Source organism: Cyanistes caeruleus, chromosome 8 (genome assembly GCF_971803275.1).
Source record: "Cyanistes caeruleus chromosome 8, bCyaCae1.hap1.1, whole genome shotgun sequence".
Lineage (NCBI taxonomy): Eukaryota > Metazoa > Chordata > Aves > Passeriformes > Paridae > Cyanistes > Cyanistes caeruleus.
Window position 1 is genome coordinate 34,838,466 of NC_141708.1, and position 17,313 is coordinate 34,855,778.

Below are 17,313 nucleotides of genomic sequence, written 5' to 3' on the forward strand. Positions count from 1 at the left end.
TGTGGAGCTGGCCTTGGAGCCTCTGTTGCTGCTTGCACGCCTCTCCTGCACTGCAGAACGGTGCAGGGGTGAGTGAATTTACGTTCCCGTTGCAGCATGGTTCATGGCCTGGCTGAGGGAAACCTGTAACGCCGTGTTTTCCTCCCACAGTGACAGGTTAGCCTTGCTGCAGGTGCGAACCATCCTCCAGCAGCTGGGGCTCAACAGCACCTGCGACGACAGTATCATCGTCAAGACGGTCTGCGGGGCGGTGTCGAGGCGAGCAGCTCAGCTGTGTGGCGCTGGAATGGCTGCCATTGTAGATAAAATTAGGGAGAACAGAGGGTTAGAGCGCCTGGAGATAACGGTTGGTGTGGATGGCACTCTCTACAAACTCCACCCACAGTGAGTATTTGCCTTCTTGTTGTTTGTGTTGTGTGTACTTCCTTTCTCTTGATGCTTCCAACTGGACTCTCTCACTTGCTGGGATAAGAGCCAGGAAAAAAAATAAAAAGAGTCTTAATCAGGGGGCTCAGGGCTTTCTGAAGGGCAGTGAGAGGATCAAGAATGACTTGTGAAAGATTCTTGGGGTGCTGACAACCTGAAGGGGTCACAGCTTGCTGAGTGAGTTGGAAGCTGTGTGGCAAGGCAAGGATCTCTTGGCTCTGGACAGGCAGTGACAGAGCAGTGCTGAAATGCCTGGTGCCTCTTTGGAGGATGTTTCTGTTCTGTATCCAGCAGAGGAGCTGCTGCAGAGCAATGCAGGTGGAGACAGGAGGAGAAGAGAACTAGTGCCCACCTCTGGTGTGCATGGAGGGAGATGGGTGGGATGGAGAGGACTTAAGTGGTCTGATCTTTTCTCTTTGCTGTGGATCAGTGATCCCAGTTAACCTCACACAGACAGCCAGGGCTGGGATGCAAGTGCTTTTATCCTTTAACTCCTACTGCTCCCAGGCTTCAAATCCAACCTGGTTTCCAGCATTTTACTTCTTACCCTGACGAAAGGGGACGCAGCGCAAATGCCCGTGGCAGTGCTCCACCCCACAGTTGCTGCAGGACCTTCCTCACCCACTGCCCTTGTTTCCTTTCACAGCTTTTCGAGGATCATGCACCAAACAGTCAAAGACCTGGCACCCAACTGCGACGTGACCTTCCTGCTGTCGGAGGACGGCAGCGGGAAAGGGGCAGCGCTCATCACAGCGGTGGGATGCAGGCTTCGTGAGGCTGAGCAGAACTGAACTCCACAATCCTGGCCTCAATTCTGTCTTGTGTTTCTCATAAAGCAGCGACTGCATAGTCAGAACTGGTAAAAACCCAGAACTCACTGCTTTATTGGGGGAAAAAAAAAATTACAACTAATGACATAAAAAAAAAAAAATAGGATACAAGATAGAATGTGTGCTGTTAACAATATCTCCTGTTTCTGGACCCCAATCTGCATGTTTCTTACTCACCTTGTCGGTACCTTCCCCATCTGTAGGTCATGGAAAAAAACCAGTCTATAATTTCTGCAGTTGTCAAAAACCAGATGTTGTCTGAGATGAAATTGCCCCCAGGTGATGTGCGTTGAGAGCTCCCATTGCATCGTACCAAACGTGTTCTTGCAGCATCCCTGTTAAGCGCACTGCCAGCACGCTGACCACCAGACCTGGGTGTTGATGCTTTTAAGTGAAGGGGAAGCAACAGTTCCCTCCTGCATTATCTACCTGCTGTTGTTTCGTCTAAAGCGGTTGTGAAAACGTTCCGGTGTGTCAGCACTGTGCACGCACGTAACTCTATAGTGGGACTTGACACCGCGACTTACTCGCTTCCTTGATACCTCTTGTCATGGTGAAAGTAAACACCCTTGTCCCACAGATCTGGTTCCACTGGTACTCCCCATCGCTTCTGTGAGTAGTGTTGTGTTACTGGGCGAAATCTGTCACGTTTTGGCGAGAAATCCCTACAGAGTAAAGCCAAGCGGCTGGTGACTGGGGTAATCCAAATCTCCAGACCTGCGAAATCGGTAGATCCGTGGTCCCCACACGGCTGTGCTGTATTCTTCTGTCTAAGGGTTCTTACAGAAAGTAGTTCCTCTCTCTTCTTGTTAGTCTGGGTCAGGGCACTGCAGCTGCCCTTCCACCAAACCCGCGGCTCAGCCGCATCCCCTGGATGCGCCTACTTCCGTCTCTCGCCTTAAATGGGTATTTGCTTCCCCACAGAGCTTTAATCTTTAGTGCTGTTCAGCAGTCACTCAGAACACAAACACTCGGCCAGAGTTAGTGCGCAGAAAGGAAGAGGAGGGTTACGTTTTGAACCTTGCCTTTGAGGACCTGGGTGTGTAAACAACCCCCAGAGCCAAAATTGGGTGAGGCGTATTCCAAGGACGAAAGCAACAGCAGATCATTTACACGTGGTGTACCCTGTCCTCTGTCCAGTCGATGCCATTATTATATTTGCATCCCAGTTGCATCACTTAACTTTGAGAAGCAGTTAGGAAGGTACATGTCGAGTAACATTTGTAAGTCACACCACTTTCTGCAAAGAGGGAGACCACACAGTAGTCCTTAATTCCCACTCTTCTACCAAAAATGAATTTGAGATGTCCGCATGGTTTTCCCTGCTGCCTTTTCCTGCAGAAAGTAGATGGGAATTTGCAGGCTACTCTTCTCTGTTCTCGTTCCACTCCCTAAGATTTGGATTGCCCTACCTATCGATAACATTTCAATATGCATTATGGTGCACTGTGAGTGAATGTTGTAAAGTAACCTGTAAGTCACAAACAGTCATTGCAGCTTTAAGTGTGTGTCTACCTGAAAAATTGCATGCCTAACTGGTTTTGCAAAGGTAGAGGGTCTTTTTACTTTGCACACTAGTAGCTCCGGTACTAGTGTTACGTGATACTTGTGAAAATATTAAACTTTTTTGATGTGCGTTAACTGGTGTTTAGTGGTTCTTTCTGGAAGAGGTGCTGTTGGCTGTTGGCTTAGTGCTTTGGGAAGAGCTATTGTGCAGGGAGAGCTGCAACCTAATCCCAGTGGTGCCTGTGTTTTGTGTGTGTGTGTTTTTATTCCCGGGCATTCGGGGTCAGATTCACACAGGTCCCCGTGCCTCGTGTTTCCTAATGTAGTTCAGCAGAGGCACAGCGCTGACGGCGCCCAAATCTTAGGGGCCGTGTGTTTTGTCAGGGTGCACGCCGTGCCCTGCCTTGTGCAGGGGGATCTGCGCTGCGGGAGAGCCTCGGGGGCTGCACCGAGGCCGAGGTGTGGTTGCTTTAGGCTTGTGATGGATACCACATGTCCTGCGTGCCTAGGGTCTGCAGAGTCCGGTGCTCTTGCACCACCGGCTTGGCACAGCCTGTGCTGGAGTTGTGGTAGATGAAAAAGCCCCTTTTGCCTACACTAAAGCTGTGCTTCTGCAATAACCCATTTTACGTTGCAGCTTGAATAGTCTCTGACAGCCTTGATGTGCAGCTATGACCCCAAACAGGAGACAGAAGAAGGTGAGAAACTTTTTGGGCACAGGGGACACGTTGCATTTGAATTGCTTGAAGGTTTGCAAATCTTGTGCCTGCCGCCGGCAGTGCTGTAGGGGTGGTGTGAGCCGTGCCTGGGGACCTGGGCTTGGAGCTCTGAGGGCCAGGCTCAGTGCAGGATAGAGGGTGAACGAGGAGTGGAAGTTAAACTTGGTCTCAGGGTGACTGTGAATTTTGGAGATGCTGGCATAGGTTGTTTTGTTTATTGGATTCAGCTCATAACAGATAGGGAGTGAGTTTGCGTTTCTAACTTTTCCTACCGTGGACCGTAGTTGATGTACACGATAAGACACGGCAGTTCTTTTCCAAAGGGAGACATGGTGGGATTTTCGTTTCCAGACTACTTCTTACCCCTAGGAAACTGTTCCAAGTCAATCACAAGCTATAACTGTCTGAAGAAATGTCTCCAATGTTACCCAAGCAATGACTGAGATGTCTTTCTTAAAGCTTTTAGGCTTGGTGAATAAGATCACAGTCCTCTTAACTGTTAAGCTGTAATTAATGCAATATGAACACAAAAATCTTTTATTTCCTGGGGAAAAGACCATTTACATACCACTGTTGTAATGTCATCTGCTTCTTACTTCTCTGGGGTTCTCTCAGAAGCCTTTTGAATGGGTTTTAAAACAAGCAGACCTTGTTTTGTTTTGTTTTCTTAAGAAAATAGCAGAAGGCAAAATAAAGTGTTTCTGAACTTCTGAACCCCGTTCCGTGCTTTTTGTTCGTTCCTTTGCCATAAAAATGAGATTCTTCAAGTGTTTTTCTTCACTGACTGCAGGGACTGCTTTGCTACTTAGAGCACAAGTAAACATGCAGGGGAGGGATTTACTGCTGACCTGGATGTCTTTACTGCTGTGTGGTATTTAATGCTGTCTATATTCATATGAAGAATTGCATGTACTTGGTGTTCCTCATGTATCACAGGAATCAAGTAGCCTGCCTTGGGCAGCCTTAACTATTGCTGTGTCTATGGGATGAATCTGTGCTGTGAGTCCACCAGGACACAGGGAATTGCTGATGGTGAAGAAATGATCCTCTGCTTTCTGCTCCCAACAAGAGAAGGAGATGCCTTGAGCTGTCAGAAAACATCGTTGCCAGTCAGGGACTGCACAGGGGGATGCACTGGCGGCATGTGTGTGACACTGGGACATCTGGAATAGGCCCTGGCTGGCTGTTCAGGTGTGATGGAAGAGGGGGAAGGTGGGATGCTCAAGATAGGCCTGTTTGGTCTAAAGAGCTCTGCATTACAAAGCTGCAGAGTTTAAAGGCCTTAGACTCACACCAGCTGGGCAGGGGGAGTACAGCTCACTTTTTCCAGATACTGAGCTCTGTGGGCAGGTGTCCTTCAGTTCCTCAGAGCAGGGGTCTGTGCCATGTCTATCCTTGTCCCAGCGATGTGTGCCTGGCAGAGCATCCCTCCCAGATGGTTGTCAGGCCCTTTGGCAGAATGACTTGGTGGTGGCTGTCTGCAAATGCCTCTGCCCAGCAGTTGCAGCTGTGGGGAGAACAGGCTGGCCTGGGGAAGAGGGCTGGCCAGGGAACATCTGGACTAGAAACTATCTGCTGGAGTGATTTAAAATTGTGAGCTTTCTCAGACTGGGCTCTCTTGTCCCAATAGTGGGAGGAGTTGCATAACATAATTGTTCTCCACAGAGCCAGGGAGGTGGAGAGGTGGAGAAGGAACATATATCCCGCTCCTGTATTGAGACAGGCTTGGGAGAGTCGTATCCCTGAGTACTCTCAGTTCAAGCCTGGATTTCTCTGGATTTACAGCAGAATTTAAGCCTGGCAGCACTTTGTAGTTTGGCTTTCACAGAGCAAAGGAGAATATTTCAAATAACTGGATCTTGTGAACATTACAGGGGCTTTTTAATTGGTAAGGTAAGGCTCCGTGATATTATTTACAAACCTGCCATGAGAGGTGAAGGTGATTGTGAGGTGCTAATTATCACACCACTATTAAATGCTGTATTACTTTTACATAATGTTTATATTTCAGCTTCTCCTGTTTTGTGTGCCTGCACATAATGCCTCAGGCTGGGAAGATGACATATTTCAGCCTTTATTTTCATATCTGGGAAGAGCAGTGAGGATAAATATGGGGTAAGTCTGGAAAGGGAAGGTGAAGGGACTGTCTGGGAAAGGACAGGGGTGGGCCACTGCTGTTAGGACTAAAAGGATGTAAGGCAGGTGGATTCTGGTTGGATCCATGAGCCCTGAACAAGCCAGTGGGCATCCCTGGTTCCTGACTGACAGCCTTCTGGGAGCCTTGCTCTCCAAATTAGGCACCACAACCCACGGGAAGGAGGAATCACTTGAGCACAGTTTAATAGGAAAACAACATCATATTCTGGGACAAGGTTATAGAAATCCATGCGAAGACAGCATCTTCAGGGACTGTTTCTGCCGGTGAAATCACAGGTGTGACAATCCCAGGATTCAGAAAATTCTGAGGGCAGGCTGGATTTTTCAGTCTGGATGTGTTAGTATTTGCTGTAAACAGGCTTTGCCCCACGGTGTTATCTGCCTTGGGGCTGCCCACACAAGGGTCCATCCCAGCTGGGCCACTCGAGCCCCAGCCTTTCTACTCCATCGCCTCTTTTCTGAATTTAAGTGTCTTGGTGGAACAGAAATCAGGAGATGACAGTGTAGAAGAGAATAATTTATATTCTACTGATTGGCGCTGCCTCAGATCTGCTCTGCTGATTTTTTTTGACCTCCTGGGGCTGATGTCTGTTCTGTATTGCAGCTGTTGATGTAAGGGAGGGCTTAACTCGTATCTGTAGCTGGGTGATAATTTGACCTACATGGATATAAAAGTTACCAACACACTGCCTTTAATGCTGATGGCATCCAAAGAAGTCCTGTAGGAAACAGTTGTCCAGAGAAAAAGACCTGCCTGAGGCTTCTATAGATCTGCTGCCTTGGCATGGTGTATGGGGATGGAGCCAGAAGCAGGAAATGAAAGTGGTGATTGGGTGAGGGTAAACGATGTCTTCTCTTTCTCATTCAGCTGAGTTTCTGTGTTGAAACTTGTTGTTCTTGACTTCCTGTGGGTTGTCTGGTAGAGAGATGGGGACATAAGTTTAAGTTTGTCTTTTTCTGTTGCTTTTATGCACGGACACCACCGGAAGGCTAGCTTGAAGCCAGAACGAAACCTGTAAAAGTGAGAAGAGCAATTAAAGGGTGAAGTGATCTTCCTAATTGCTCAGAGAATGAGCAAACTCGAGATTTGGTTCTACCTGTGAATGACTACGGAAATAAATACTTCTATTGAAATCAAAGGAATGAGGTGAAAAGCTAAATGCATAAAACCACAGAGGGAGGTGTATTAGGAGTTTATGATCAGATTTCCTTGTATTTTAAGTAAACATTTAAACTCAGTGAAAGGGCAGGGTGTTTGATGCGCTCAGTAGTAGCTGGTAACCACATTTGTGAGACACACAACATCTGAGGAAAATATATGTATTTACCCACTGGGAGCTTTTTTTTAAAAACAACTATGAATAATTAAGCTAGGAAGCCGTCTGCTTTCTGGGAGAGGAGGGGGGAGGACACATTTGTGTGTTTCATGTTAGATACAGCTTGGGTGGATGGGCTGCAAAACGATTCTGTGAGCTCACTGAAACGCTGGAAGGAGCGAGCCTTGCAGCATCGCTCTGGAGTTAAACATTGGGTGAAACTGCACAGGAAATGTGCTGATAACCATTTCTTGCCTTTGCAGCTCCACACAGCCAGGCTGAAGAGGGATGGGGGTTATGGATGCAGGATTTGGCACGGAGACCCGCGGGCAGCAAGAGCAGCTCCCTGCGCTCCACACGGTGCAGCCCTCCCAGCGCAGAGCAACAGGGACATCTCTTGGCACGCTGGGGTTGTGCTCCCCCAGCTGCTCCCTCGTGGTGACACGTCCCGATGGGACCTCCACAGATCACCCGTGGGCTGCTCCTGCTTCCCACCCATGGGGGTGAGCCCAGGACTGTGCTGGGGAGAGCAGGTGGCTGAGGCAGCCCAGCGTTAGCTCAGCAGAGGCGATGCAGGGATTGCAGACTCCTCCCTTGGAAACAGGATGGTCTGCACATGGAAATGTGTGCAAATGTGGCTGTGCTGATCCTATGCCTGCTGCCTGTGCTTTATCCAGAGACAGAAAATACTGAGGGCTGAGTTAAGATCTCCATATCTCCATATCCCATCTCACACTATTGGCACAGGGTAAGTTGTCTAGTTGGCCTGCAGCTGAAAATCACAGCTGTTCTCACCTCCAGAGATTTATGTTTTCCCAGGCTGAGATTTCAGTTTTCTCTGAGCACACATGTCCACACTACTCACCTCTGGTTCAGGCAGCAGTATATGATGGGGTTGTACATTGTCGAGCTCATGGCAAGGAGGAAGACTGCGAGGTACACCTGCTGAATGTATTTCTGCTGGTAAATGTCTTCCTTGAAGCTCCCCAGGATGAAGTATATGTGATAGGGCAGCCAGCAGACAGCAAAAATGATCACCACCACCACCATCGTCTTCACAAACTAGGAAAACAAAACCAAGGGGTGACTCCTGGGCTCTGGGTGATTGGGCTTGCTGGGGCACTGGGAAGTGCTGGTTTCACTTTGGGGCTGGTTTGCCCTCCCAAAATGCCGTGTGTGGAATGTAAACCTGGACTGCTATGGCAAAGAAACCAGCCCTGGTGATGAGAACTGGGAACAGGCAGGGAGTGCCCTGGCGATGGGAACTGGAGCAGGGAGGGAGTGCCCTGGTGATGGGAACAGGGTGGGGGTTAAAGCAAATGTTTCCCAGGGCACCCAGTGGACTCTGCAGAGGATCTGCTTGCAGCTACACCAGGGAGATGAGCAGGGAAACGAGGTCGTTGCTGTCACACCCAGACTGCTCTGCTCTCTCCAGAGTTTTACCCTGGTTTATCCTGCAGCATGTGGATTCTCTGGACACCAGGCTTTTCTCTCTAAGGGCTGCTGGCAGCCAGCCTGCTGCTGTGAGTCTTTCTTCCTTGAAGGCTGGCTGGTGCACGCAGTCACCATTTTTTTTAAACTTGCAGGCTGATGCCCTTTACCCCAGACCCCAAAATGTTTTGTTGACCCTTCAAGCCCAATCCCACAGGATTTTGTATCAAGCACAAGCTCCATTTTGGAGCTGGAGCCAGCAGGGCTGGTATGCTGGGGGTAACTGTACTTAAGTTTCACTTCTGACCTTTTTTTTGGCATTAACTTGGTGTTCGTAGTGGACTCTGTTCAGGTGGTTGCCTGGAGCCGCGCTGCTCCACAGGGTAACTCCTATAATGCTGTATGCAACAAACATCACCATCAAGGGCAGTAAATAAATCAACACAATCACAGCAATGTGATACCTGGAAGAGAAGAACAAGCAGTTTTTCAGTCAGTGTGGCTCTTGGAGGGCTCCTCCAGAAACTTTCTTTTGGATACACATGCTGGCTCCTATTAGTGAAACCACAAAGAAGAAATTTTGTCTCTAATTATTGTTACAGGGACTTCTGTAAACAGCAAAATCTCATCTCTCTTATGGTGTGATGAGGGATTCTTGGGCTGGATTCTCTGCTCTTTCAAGACAGAGTAACATCATTTATCTTTTAGCAGAGGGTTGCAGTCCAGGGCCACCTGCACTGGGTTTTACTATCCCACTGCAGCTGGGGGAGAGAGAGAAATGCTGGTTAAACTACAAACCCTTAAATCACAGGTATGGGAAAGGAATAGTCCAAAAATTACAGAGTAACTTGATGAATGTAGTAGTGGCAGTGGTGGAAAAGAGCCAGATCAGGGACTGCAAAAGGTATCTGGCTGCAAACAGGGTGCACAAAGATGCAGACAGTGAGGAAGGGATGTAGCCTGTATTTGTGTAGCTGGCTGGTTTTATTCATTTATTTACTTATTATTTATATTTATTTATTTCTATTTATTATGTAATATGTATATTATATATATTATAGATCTATTATAGATATTATCTATTATGTATATTATATGTTATATATTATAGATAATATGTATATTATAATATATAATCTATTGTGTAATATATTATGTAATTATAATATATTTATTATACATTTATTTATTTTTAATTTATTTTATAATGTACCACCAACAGGCCACTCAGTCACTGCTCCAGCTGAAAGCACTGGCATCCCCTTAGCTGTATTTTAACCTCAGCCCTTTCTTGTTTTTCCATGCCACAAACTTCTGCTGGTTCCCTCATGCTGGGGGCTGATTAGTTTGAACAACCACCATTTATGGGAAGGGAACAACCTGCTCTCTCCATCACAGCAGCTGTCAAGTTAACATAAACAGTGTGAGAAGTAAGATTGGGCAGGAGGGCTCCAGCACACGTTGCTGGCAGTGACCCCAAAAGGCTGGGTGGGTACAAATGGCCTTTCTCAGTCTGACAGGGCTCTGGGGTTACTCCTCACATCAGAGCTTTGCTGTTCAAATGGGTGTTTGTTCCTTGGGGTGGCTGCATAAAGAAAAATATTATATTTGTGAGATATGGCGACTTTGTCCCTGCCTGTCTTCTACTTTTTACCATTGTGCTCAGAGGAGTTCCTCTTTGGGAGGTCTGAGACTGTGTGTGGAGTGCAGCAGAGCCCTTTGAGGGTTCCCATCCTGGGAGAAGGAAGGGAGGATGGGAGCCAGAGTCTGAGCACACATAAAAAGAAACTTTGCCTCATAGCTTTACTACTTTGCTGCAAAGTTAACCTGTCACTAGAAGAAATATCCTCTGTGTTTCCTTAACCTCTGTGGTTAAGGCTCTTTACTCTGGTTAAACTTCTATATCCTTAACATTCAATATTTATCAGGTGCTGGTGGTCTGTAGTGCCCTGTTTGGGGTTTTAAAAATTATTAGTAGTATTTTTTCTAACTTCTTTCTGTCATAATTATACACATCTTTCCTGCAGAAAAGGATTTTCCTTTGCTCTGAAGTCTAGAAATCTTGAAAGATGGGTTTACTCAACTGCAAAGGATTCAGAGGACACACAGTCAACACAGGAGCCCAGTTCTCAGTTTTTTTTGTTTTTCTTTGGGTTTCTTAGTATTTCTCTTCCTTGTTATTTGGACTAGTATATGAATGGCTGCACATTGCTTTTTCTCCATGGTCTATGTTGCAGGCATCTGTCCCAACAAATCCATCACTCAGTATGATTTCTGGGGAGCAATGATTCCAACTTGCTTTCTAAGAGAGAGACCAAAACCAGTGGATCTGAGGCTGTCTGAGGAGGGAGAGCTGGTGAGTGGGGTATTGTGGTCAGGAGCTGCTGCTCTTCAGCTGGAGATCCCAGGAAGGATCTGCCCTGCTGTTTGCCACGTTCAGGACCAGCCTTTCCAGCTCAGAGGGATTTTGTCAGCATGCTGAGGAACTCATTTGAATCCTTTCCACGCCATGGATGTGGGAGAAATAAACCTCACATTTTTCATCTGAATGAAATAATCATCAGTGACTCACGTATTGCTGGTTATCTGTTCTCCCTCCTCCTCAATCAATGGGAGCCTGGCACACTTTGCTCCCCAGCAAGTTCCAAAAGGAGCCCCCAGGAGGAATTTCACCCAGCATGAGAGGTTTGAGAATGATTTTACTCTTGGAACAACTGGCAACCACTGCCTGAATGTGCTGCAGCCTGGCCAGAGTTACACGAAGGTGGTGGAACCTGGCACGTGTTAGTGTGAAAATCAGTTGGTTTGGTAATAATAAATTGAGGAGGCATCCAGCTGTCTGCCAGAGATGAAAACTGAACAGGGAAAATGTCCCACGTGCATGGAGCAGGGCAAAAGCCATCACAGTGGGTTTTGGTTTGAAAAATTATTTGTGATTTGTTAATGGATTCGTTCCTTTTCCTCAGTTCTTCCATTGCTACTTGGTATAAATATGTTCTGCTTGGTAAATTTCTGAAATGTGCTTTGAATGATGAGCAACCACAGCAGATCCCCTGAATGCAGGGTACAGCCTGTTTCATCTGTTGGAACAATCTTGCTTTCAAGCAGGAGGAAATCGCTCTGAGGCTCAGGGACTTTCGGGAGAGCAGATGTGTGCCCAGATAAATACGCTATAAAACCTTAGGATGTTTGAAACATGCTGCTCTTGGCTTTTATATTCCTTCTACCCCTGCAAAGAGCAGCATAATTTGTAACTTATTATGTGGCTTCTCAGCATTAAAGATACCCAGTTTCCTCCTGCCTGGTGGAGGAAGAAAATCCAGAATCTTTGAAACCAGGATTTATTGATTGTTTAGAGACTTTTTACACTGCTTTCTCTTAAATTCCCCAAGCCCTGTGTGTAGGGTTTCTAGACATTATAACCACTTTTCAAAGCAGGGGAGGATGGCAGGTTCAGGATTAACCTGAACCATGACCACCTGGCAGGTTTTTCCACAGTTAACTGAATTTAGATGGGCTGCCCCAGCCCCACATTCTCCTGCTCTCTTTCCCAGCACTCTCCATAGTCAGCAGCTGGGAGATGAAATGATTTCCCTGGTTAAGTTTTGCCTGAATTGGGAGTTTCATCGTGTCTCTTACGTCAGCTGGTGCTTGGATCCAACATCATCGGGCCAGACCACAATGCATTTCATGGCTCCGTTGTCCATCGTGATCTCGGCGTAGAAGCACTGCGGGAAGGCGAGCCCGAATGCCACCAGCCAGATTATCCCAATGATGACTCTGGTGCTTCCAGCAGACAGCCTGGGCTTGAAGGGGTGAATTATGGCCACGTACCTGCAAGAAACAGGTAGTGCTTTTACAGTGAAATCATGAATTGAAATTTATACAACAGATTAGATTGAAATCCATACAACAAACGCAGCAAGTGTAAAACTCACCAGGACAGCATAGTGAGCTTTATAATATATATATATCTTTTATATATGTTAGATTATATATTAGATTAAATATTATATCTAATAATTGTATTAATACAATTATATTATATAATTAATTATATTAATATTTTGACAGGTTCCAGGTCGTAAATAATAAGGCACTAAATCCTTTCTGAATAGAATGATTGCAAGTCTTAGGGCAGGATTTATTAATCCACATGCATGGATGCTTCTGGTGTGAGGAGGAAGCAGTCCTTCATGTCTTCTGCACGTGGTCTTTGCAAGCATTGCCCTTATGGAATTTCTCATAGAATCCCAGAATTTGGTTGAAAGGTGTTTTAAAAATTACCTAATTCCAGTCCCCGGCCATGGGCAGGGACACCTTCCACTGTCCCAGGCTGCTCCAAGCTCCATCCAACCTAGCCTTGGACACTTCCAGGGATGGGGCAGCCACAGCTGGTCTGGGCACCCTGTGCCAGGGCCTCACCACCCTCACAGGGGCAGAATTTCTTCCCAGAATCCCATCTAACCCTGCACTCCATCAGTGTGAAGCCATTCCCCCTTGCCCTGCCACTTCAGGCCCTTCCAAAAAGTATTCTCACTCTTCTTTTTTTTTTTTTAATGTTACTTTTGCAAGTGCCTTACCAAAAAAAAGCCCAGATAAGCATGCTTTTTCCTTCTAATTATGTCAATCTCTGATGCTTCATATTAGCACAAAAGCAGGCTGGGGTCTGGAGTATCCTTTACCCTGATATTTTCCATACTGATTTTTAGCTGTGGGAAACTGGTGCTGTCTGCCCCTGTCTGTGACTGCCTGAGCACTCGTGCTTGCAGCAGAGGGAAGGGCTGACCCTTTCATCCCACACCTGCTCAGAGCCCTCATGGCACATCTGACTCTTGGATTACTCATGAGCCAGAGGCGCTCTCTGGTTTTAAGTTGCCTGTGTGGAAATGCACGGTGTTGTAACGAGTACATAATCAATTATTCATTTTGTGTCATGCTTTCCCTATTCTTTGTCATGGTTGTTACAAAGGCAAAACAGAGTGGAAAATGCCCATTGCCTCCTAGTTTTCATAGCAAAAATCTGACAAATTGTGCTGTCTGTTGGCCAGGCTGTTGGTAGGGAGCTCTGCCCAGCTGCTGCTGCAGGACAGTGAGCAATCCAGGGCTGTACAGCAGCAGGGCCTTATTTAGCTATAAAATTTTCATGTCACCTCTCTTTAGCTTGCCATAGGCAGTGTTACACAGTGCTCAGGGAGGAATCCACCAGTGGATATTCAGAGAAGTGCCTGAAACGATGATCTGTGGCCCTCAGTGAATGGCAAGTCCTGGGAATAAATGATGCCAGCCACTGTGCTGTCACTGCAGCCATCAAAGGTGTCACAGGGCTGGGTGGAGGCTTTCCCACTGTGCCAGCCGTGCACCCCCGAGGCAAGCTGCGATTTTAGGCGAGTTCCTGCAAGTTGGGAGATTTATCAAACCTGCTGAGATCTCCTGGCCTCTCTTGCTATGTGGCAGCACAGCCTTTGCCCCCCTGGCTGCTCGTGCTCTCTCTCCATGGCATCCCAGGATGCTGGGACTACAGTCTCAGCCCTCTTTCTCTGGTCCTCAGACATGTAGACAAAACATGCTGAATTTTGGGTCCTCTTGTACATTTCCAAACAGGTCATAGGAGACAGTGCTAACCGGAGTGTGAAACCGGAGCTGATCGATAAGACTGCATTTCTGCCTCGAGTGCTGCAGTGGGAACAGCTGCTCTGCTGATGGGGAAACTGAGTGATCCTAAACCCAACCGTGAGCAATATCACCAGGGACTTCTCCATGGCAGAGAAAAACTACTTGGAGCTGTCACTTCTTAGCCTCCTTCCTTAAAATAAACCACTTCAGAAGATGTTGTTTTTATCGAAGGTAAACATTGGAGCTGGAGGGGACACGAGTTCTCTTAACAATAAATGGAAGCGTTGAGTTTCCAGGAGACCGTGTCAGGATCTATTTTAAGGCTAAGCAAAGAATAGCTAAATATGGTTTGCAGTGAGGTGCCAAGTTTTCTTTCTGATCTGTGCCATGTGACTAAAGAGGTTTTGGCTATATAGGTGCTTTCACCAAAAAACCCCGGGGAACAAGAGTAGGAAGACATGACAACAGGCTGAAACAGCTTTTAAAAAATATTCTTTGTCAGACAAGGTGTATAAAATAGCAGTTACCAACAAGCCTTGACAAGGAGCACAGGAAACCTGAAGGAAACTGCAAAGTCAACAGCAGGGCTTTGATAAAGGAGTGCAGGACACCAGGTCAGGCTGCCCCAGGGAAGTCCTTCAGCATGAGGCTGCAGCAGGGAAAGGGAAGACAGGAAGGATGGAAGGAAGGAGGGAGAGAGCCTAAAGGGAAATAACCTCCTCTGCTTCTTGCACACAGCATTGCCTTCAAGAGAGGAAATTCCCACAGCTTTTTAGCCACTTTCTAGTAAAAAGGAAAACAGCTTCATGCTATTTAACAATGAGCTGCAAACACAGACAGACTCCAGAAATTAAAGCTTAAGTCAAAGTGATTTGGCAGTTAGAAGTGAATTTTATGAAAATACCAAATTGCCCCAGAAGTCAAACAGAATCACTGTCATTACTTCCCTCCCTCTCAGAATAAATTGTTCTAGTGAACCAGGGGAGCAGACTCTGCCATTTCTAATCTAATTCACATTATTTCTGGTGGTTTGCTGGAAGCACAGCAGGATTAGGGTTGCTGATAGTTTCAGCAGCCTCCAGCATATTCTCCTTTTTCCATATATATCCATCTCAAGGTTTAAAAAAACCTGACAAAGCCACAAAAGAGTTTTCAGGAAGATTGAGAAACAATTTATGATCAATAATGTGGGAACAACAAAATACCAGCCACTTCCACTCGTTACAGATTTGTGTGTGATTCAGACCAGGGATTAAAAAAACCCCAGAAGATCACGCCATAATCAGTATCAAACCCCACAATCTGGCACTCCTTCCACTTCGCTGATAAGGCAGCTGACAGAATGGGGGCCCAATTGCACGAACTACTGCCATGATTTTTTTGTGACTTACAGGGAATCTATCAGCCCTCATCTTCTCCATTCGCCTCTTACCTCTCTGCAGCCACGGCTGTCATGGAGTAAATGCTCACAAACACTGCAGTGATGGGGAACCAGTTCTGAAACCTGCAGAATTCCTCTCCGAAATACCAGACATTGTGACTGGCATAGATAAAATTGAAGATGGTGTTGAAAGCGGACATCAGCAGGTCCGAAAGGGCCAAGTTAACGATGAAGTAATTGGTGGCGGTCCTCATTCTCCTGTGTGCCAGGATGATCCAGATGATGGTGGTGTTGCCAACGATGGATGTGATAACGATGAAGGAGTAGGTGATGGCCCACAGAGCAATTCTCCATCCTGGCTGGGTGAACTGGGTGGCCGCCGTCCAGTTGTGGCTGTCCTCGAAGGAGCCGGCCTGCGAAACGTTGCTCGCGTTAAAAACGGGAAACACGCCCATGGCTTTTCACTTCTTGTAAGTGTAAAAGAAAATTTGGCATCTGCTCATTTCCTTGCAGTAGATGCTGGTGGTATGAATTTCCCTGCATTTAAAAAGATATCAGGATGAGCTGTCTCATGTCGTCTCGTCCTGTTTTCCAAGTGATGCAATGCAGTTCCAGGAGGAGATGAGCGATGCCAAGGGCCTCCTCCTCCTTCCCTGGCATTTTAACCTATGCTTGAAGAGCAAAAACTAAAGAAAAACTCCTTTCTTCAAGTTTCCTTTTCCTCTAAAACAGGAAGAAAAAAAAATGGGGGAAGCAAGGTGTTTTCCAGGCCAGTAGCAAGCAATGTCTTCCTTTAGATTACTTTTAGGGACAAGAAAACACTTCAATCCAAGCAGAAATTCTTTGTCAGGGCAGCAGTTTTCTAAAGCACCAGGTGTCTGAATCCCCTGCAAGTGGGACTGGGGACTTTTTTTTTTTTTTTCTGTTCTTTCCCTGTGTAACTATTCAGCACAAAGCAGGAGCTGCACTGGGATAAAATCTCAACAGGTTTTAAGGGGACTTTGAAAGGAGGTGGAGTCTCTTGCAGGGGAAAAACTAAACAACCAATTTGACATCAAATGAAACGTGGCTAAGAGGTATGTGAAGCTTCCTCCCCCTGCTCCACTCAGTTTTGAACAACCTCTGCAGTGGCCACGCTGCTCTGTCAGGATTTTTCAGGCTTACATGCAAGGGTAGTCACTTTGCCAGGTTTGCCAGTCCCGCAGCCCTCGTGTTTCCAGGACCCTGCCTGACTTCCCGTGAGCTCTCACAGCGAGAGAGAAACTATAGTCCATGCAATTCAGCAAGATCCTGCCCTTTGGATGGCTGCACCCCCTTTCCCAGTGTGTGCTGGAGGAACTTGGTGACCTCACACATGCAGAAACTTTGGGATCTCATAGGAAAGAGGAACCCCCTGACTGCTCTTGCTCGCTGTCAGCTCTAAGGCAAAGGTAAACATAAGTGACACACTGAGGCTGAGATTTCCAAGAGTACTTGGCACTGACTCGTGCCTGCTTGACTGGGAGCTGAAGGTGTTTCAGGTACAAAGACCTGCCTTCAGGATTCAGAATTCCTACTGGATTCAGGATTCAGCCTGTAGTGCTGGGTTGGCAGTGCTTTTCCAGCTCCCGTAGCTGCTGGAGCTGCAGCTTGTGCCAGGCTTTCCTGCAACAGGGCAGTGTTTATCAGTTCAGGATCCTTTGCACCAGCTCAGCCTGGAATCTTTCCTTGCTTCATAAATTTCTGGAGGCAGCCCTGAGTTAACCCATCACCTAACCAACTCTTTCAAGCAGCTTTTCTCTGTTACAATATCGTCCTGGTTTCGCTTTTAAATAAATCAGTACCTGTAGTCCTGCATGTAATGTCTCCTTCTCTTCACAACAGACTTCCCTGCAGGTAATCCCTCTCATTTCCCTGCCCAGAAACTGAAGAGGTACACTTGTACGTATCTT

At 46.8% G+C, this 17,313-nt stretch overlaps 2 protein-coding genes across 12 annotated transcripts in view; one reads left to right on the forward strand and one right to left on the reverse strand.

The window, feature by feature from the left end:
• Positions 1-4,195, forward strand: part of HK1 (hexokinase 1) — a 49,633-nt gene extending 45,438 nt beyond the window's left edge. For all 10 annotated transcript variants that reach the window (XM_086900174.1, XM_086900180.1, XM_086900175.1 and 7 more), the window contains 2 exons: positions 151-384; positions 1,073-4,195. In XM_086900174.1, coding sequence (XP_086756300.1) covers positions 151-384; positions 1,073-1,217 — 379 coding nt within the window. In that variant the 3' untranslated portion in view covers positions 1,218-4,195. The remainder of the gene's footprint in view (positions 1-150; positions 385-1,072) is intronic.
• A 1,336-nt stretch (positions 4,196-5,531) lies between these two features.
• TACR2 (tachykinin receptor 2) lies at positions 5,532-16,374 on the reverse strand. Of its 2 annotated transcripts, XM_023930148.2 has the most exons (5): positions 15,434-16,374; positions 12,025-12,219; positions 8,693-8,849; positions 7,820-8,016; positions 5,532-6,651 (listed from the first exon to the last, which is right to left on the reverse strand). In XM_023930148.2, the coding sequence occupies exons 1-5, from the start codon at positions 15,835-15,837 to the stop codon at positions 6,402-6,404; spliced, it is 1,203 nt and encodes a 400-aa protein (XP_023785916.1). In that variant the 5' UTR covers positions 15,838-16,374; the 3' UTR covers positions 5,532-6,401. The 2 variants fall into 2 exon arrangements, with proteins under 2 accessions (XP_023785916.1, XP_023785917.1); XM_023930149.2 differs by lacking the exon at positions 5,532-6,651 and having other exon boundaries at positions 7,816-8,016; positions 15,434-15,984.
• Positions 16,375-17,313: the final 939 nt, after the last annotated feature.

What these genes read in the sequence shown, in the direction of transcription:
- TACR2 (XM_023930148.2), bottom strand. Translation starts at nt 15,837, where the DNA reads ATGGGCGTGTTTCCCGTTTTTAACGCGAGCAACGTTTCGCAGGCCGGC. An exon ending in GGATCCAAGCACCAGCTGAC is followed by an intron (nt 8,850 to 12,024) that starts GTAAGAGACACG and finishes CTTCTCTTCCAG; the next exon opens with GTATCACATTGCTGTGATTG. An exon ending in AAGTTAATGCCAAAAAAAAG is followed by an intron (nt 8,017 to 8,692) that starts GTCAGAAGTGAA and finishes TTGTTTTCCTAG; the next exon opens with TTTGTGAAGACGATGGTGGT.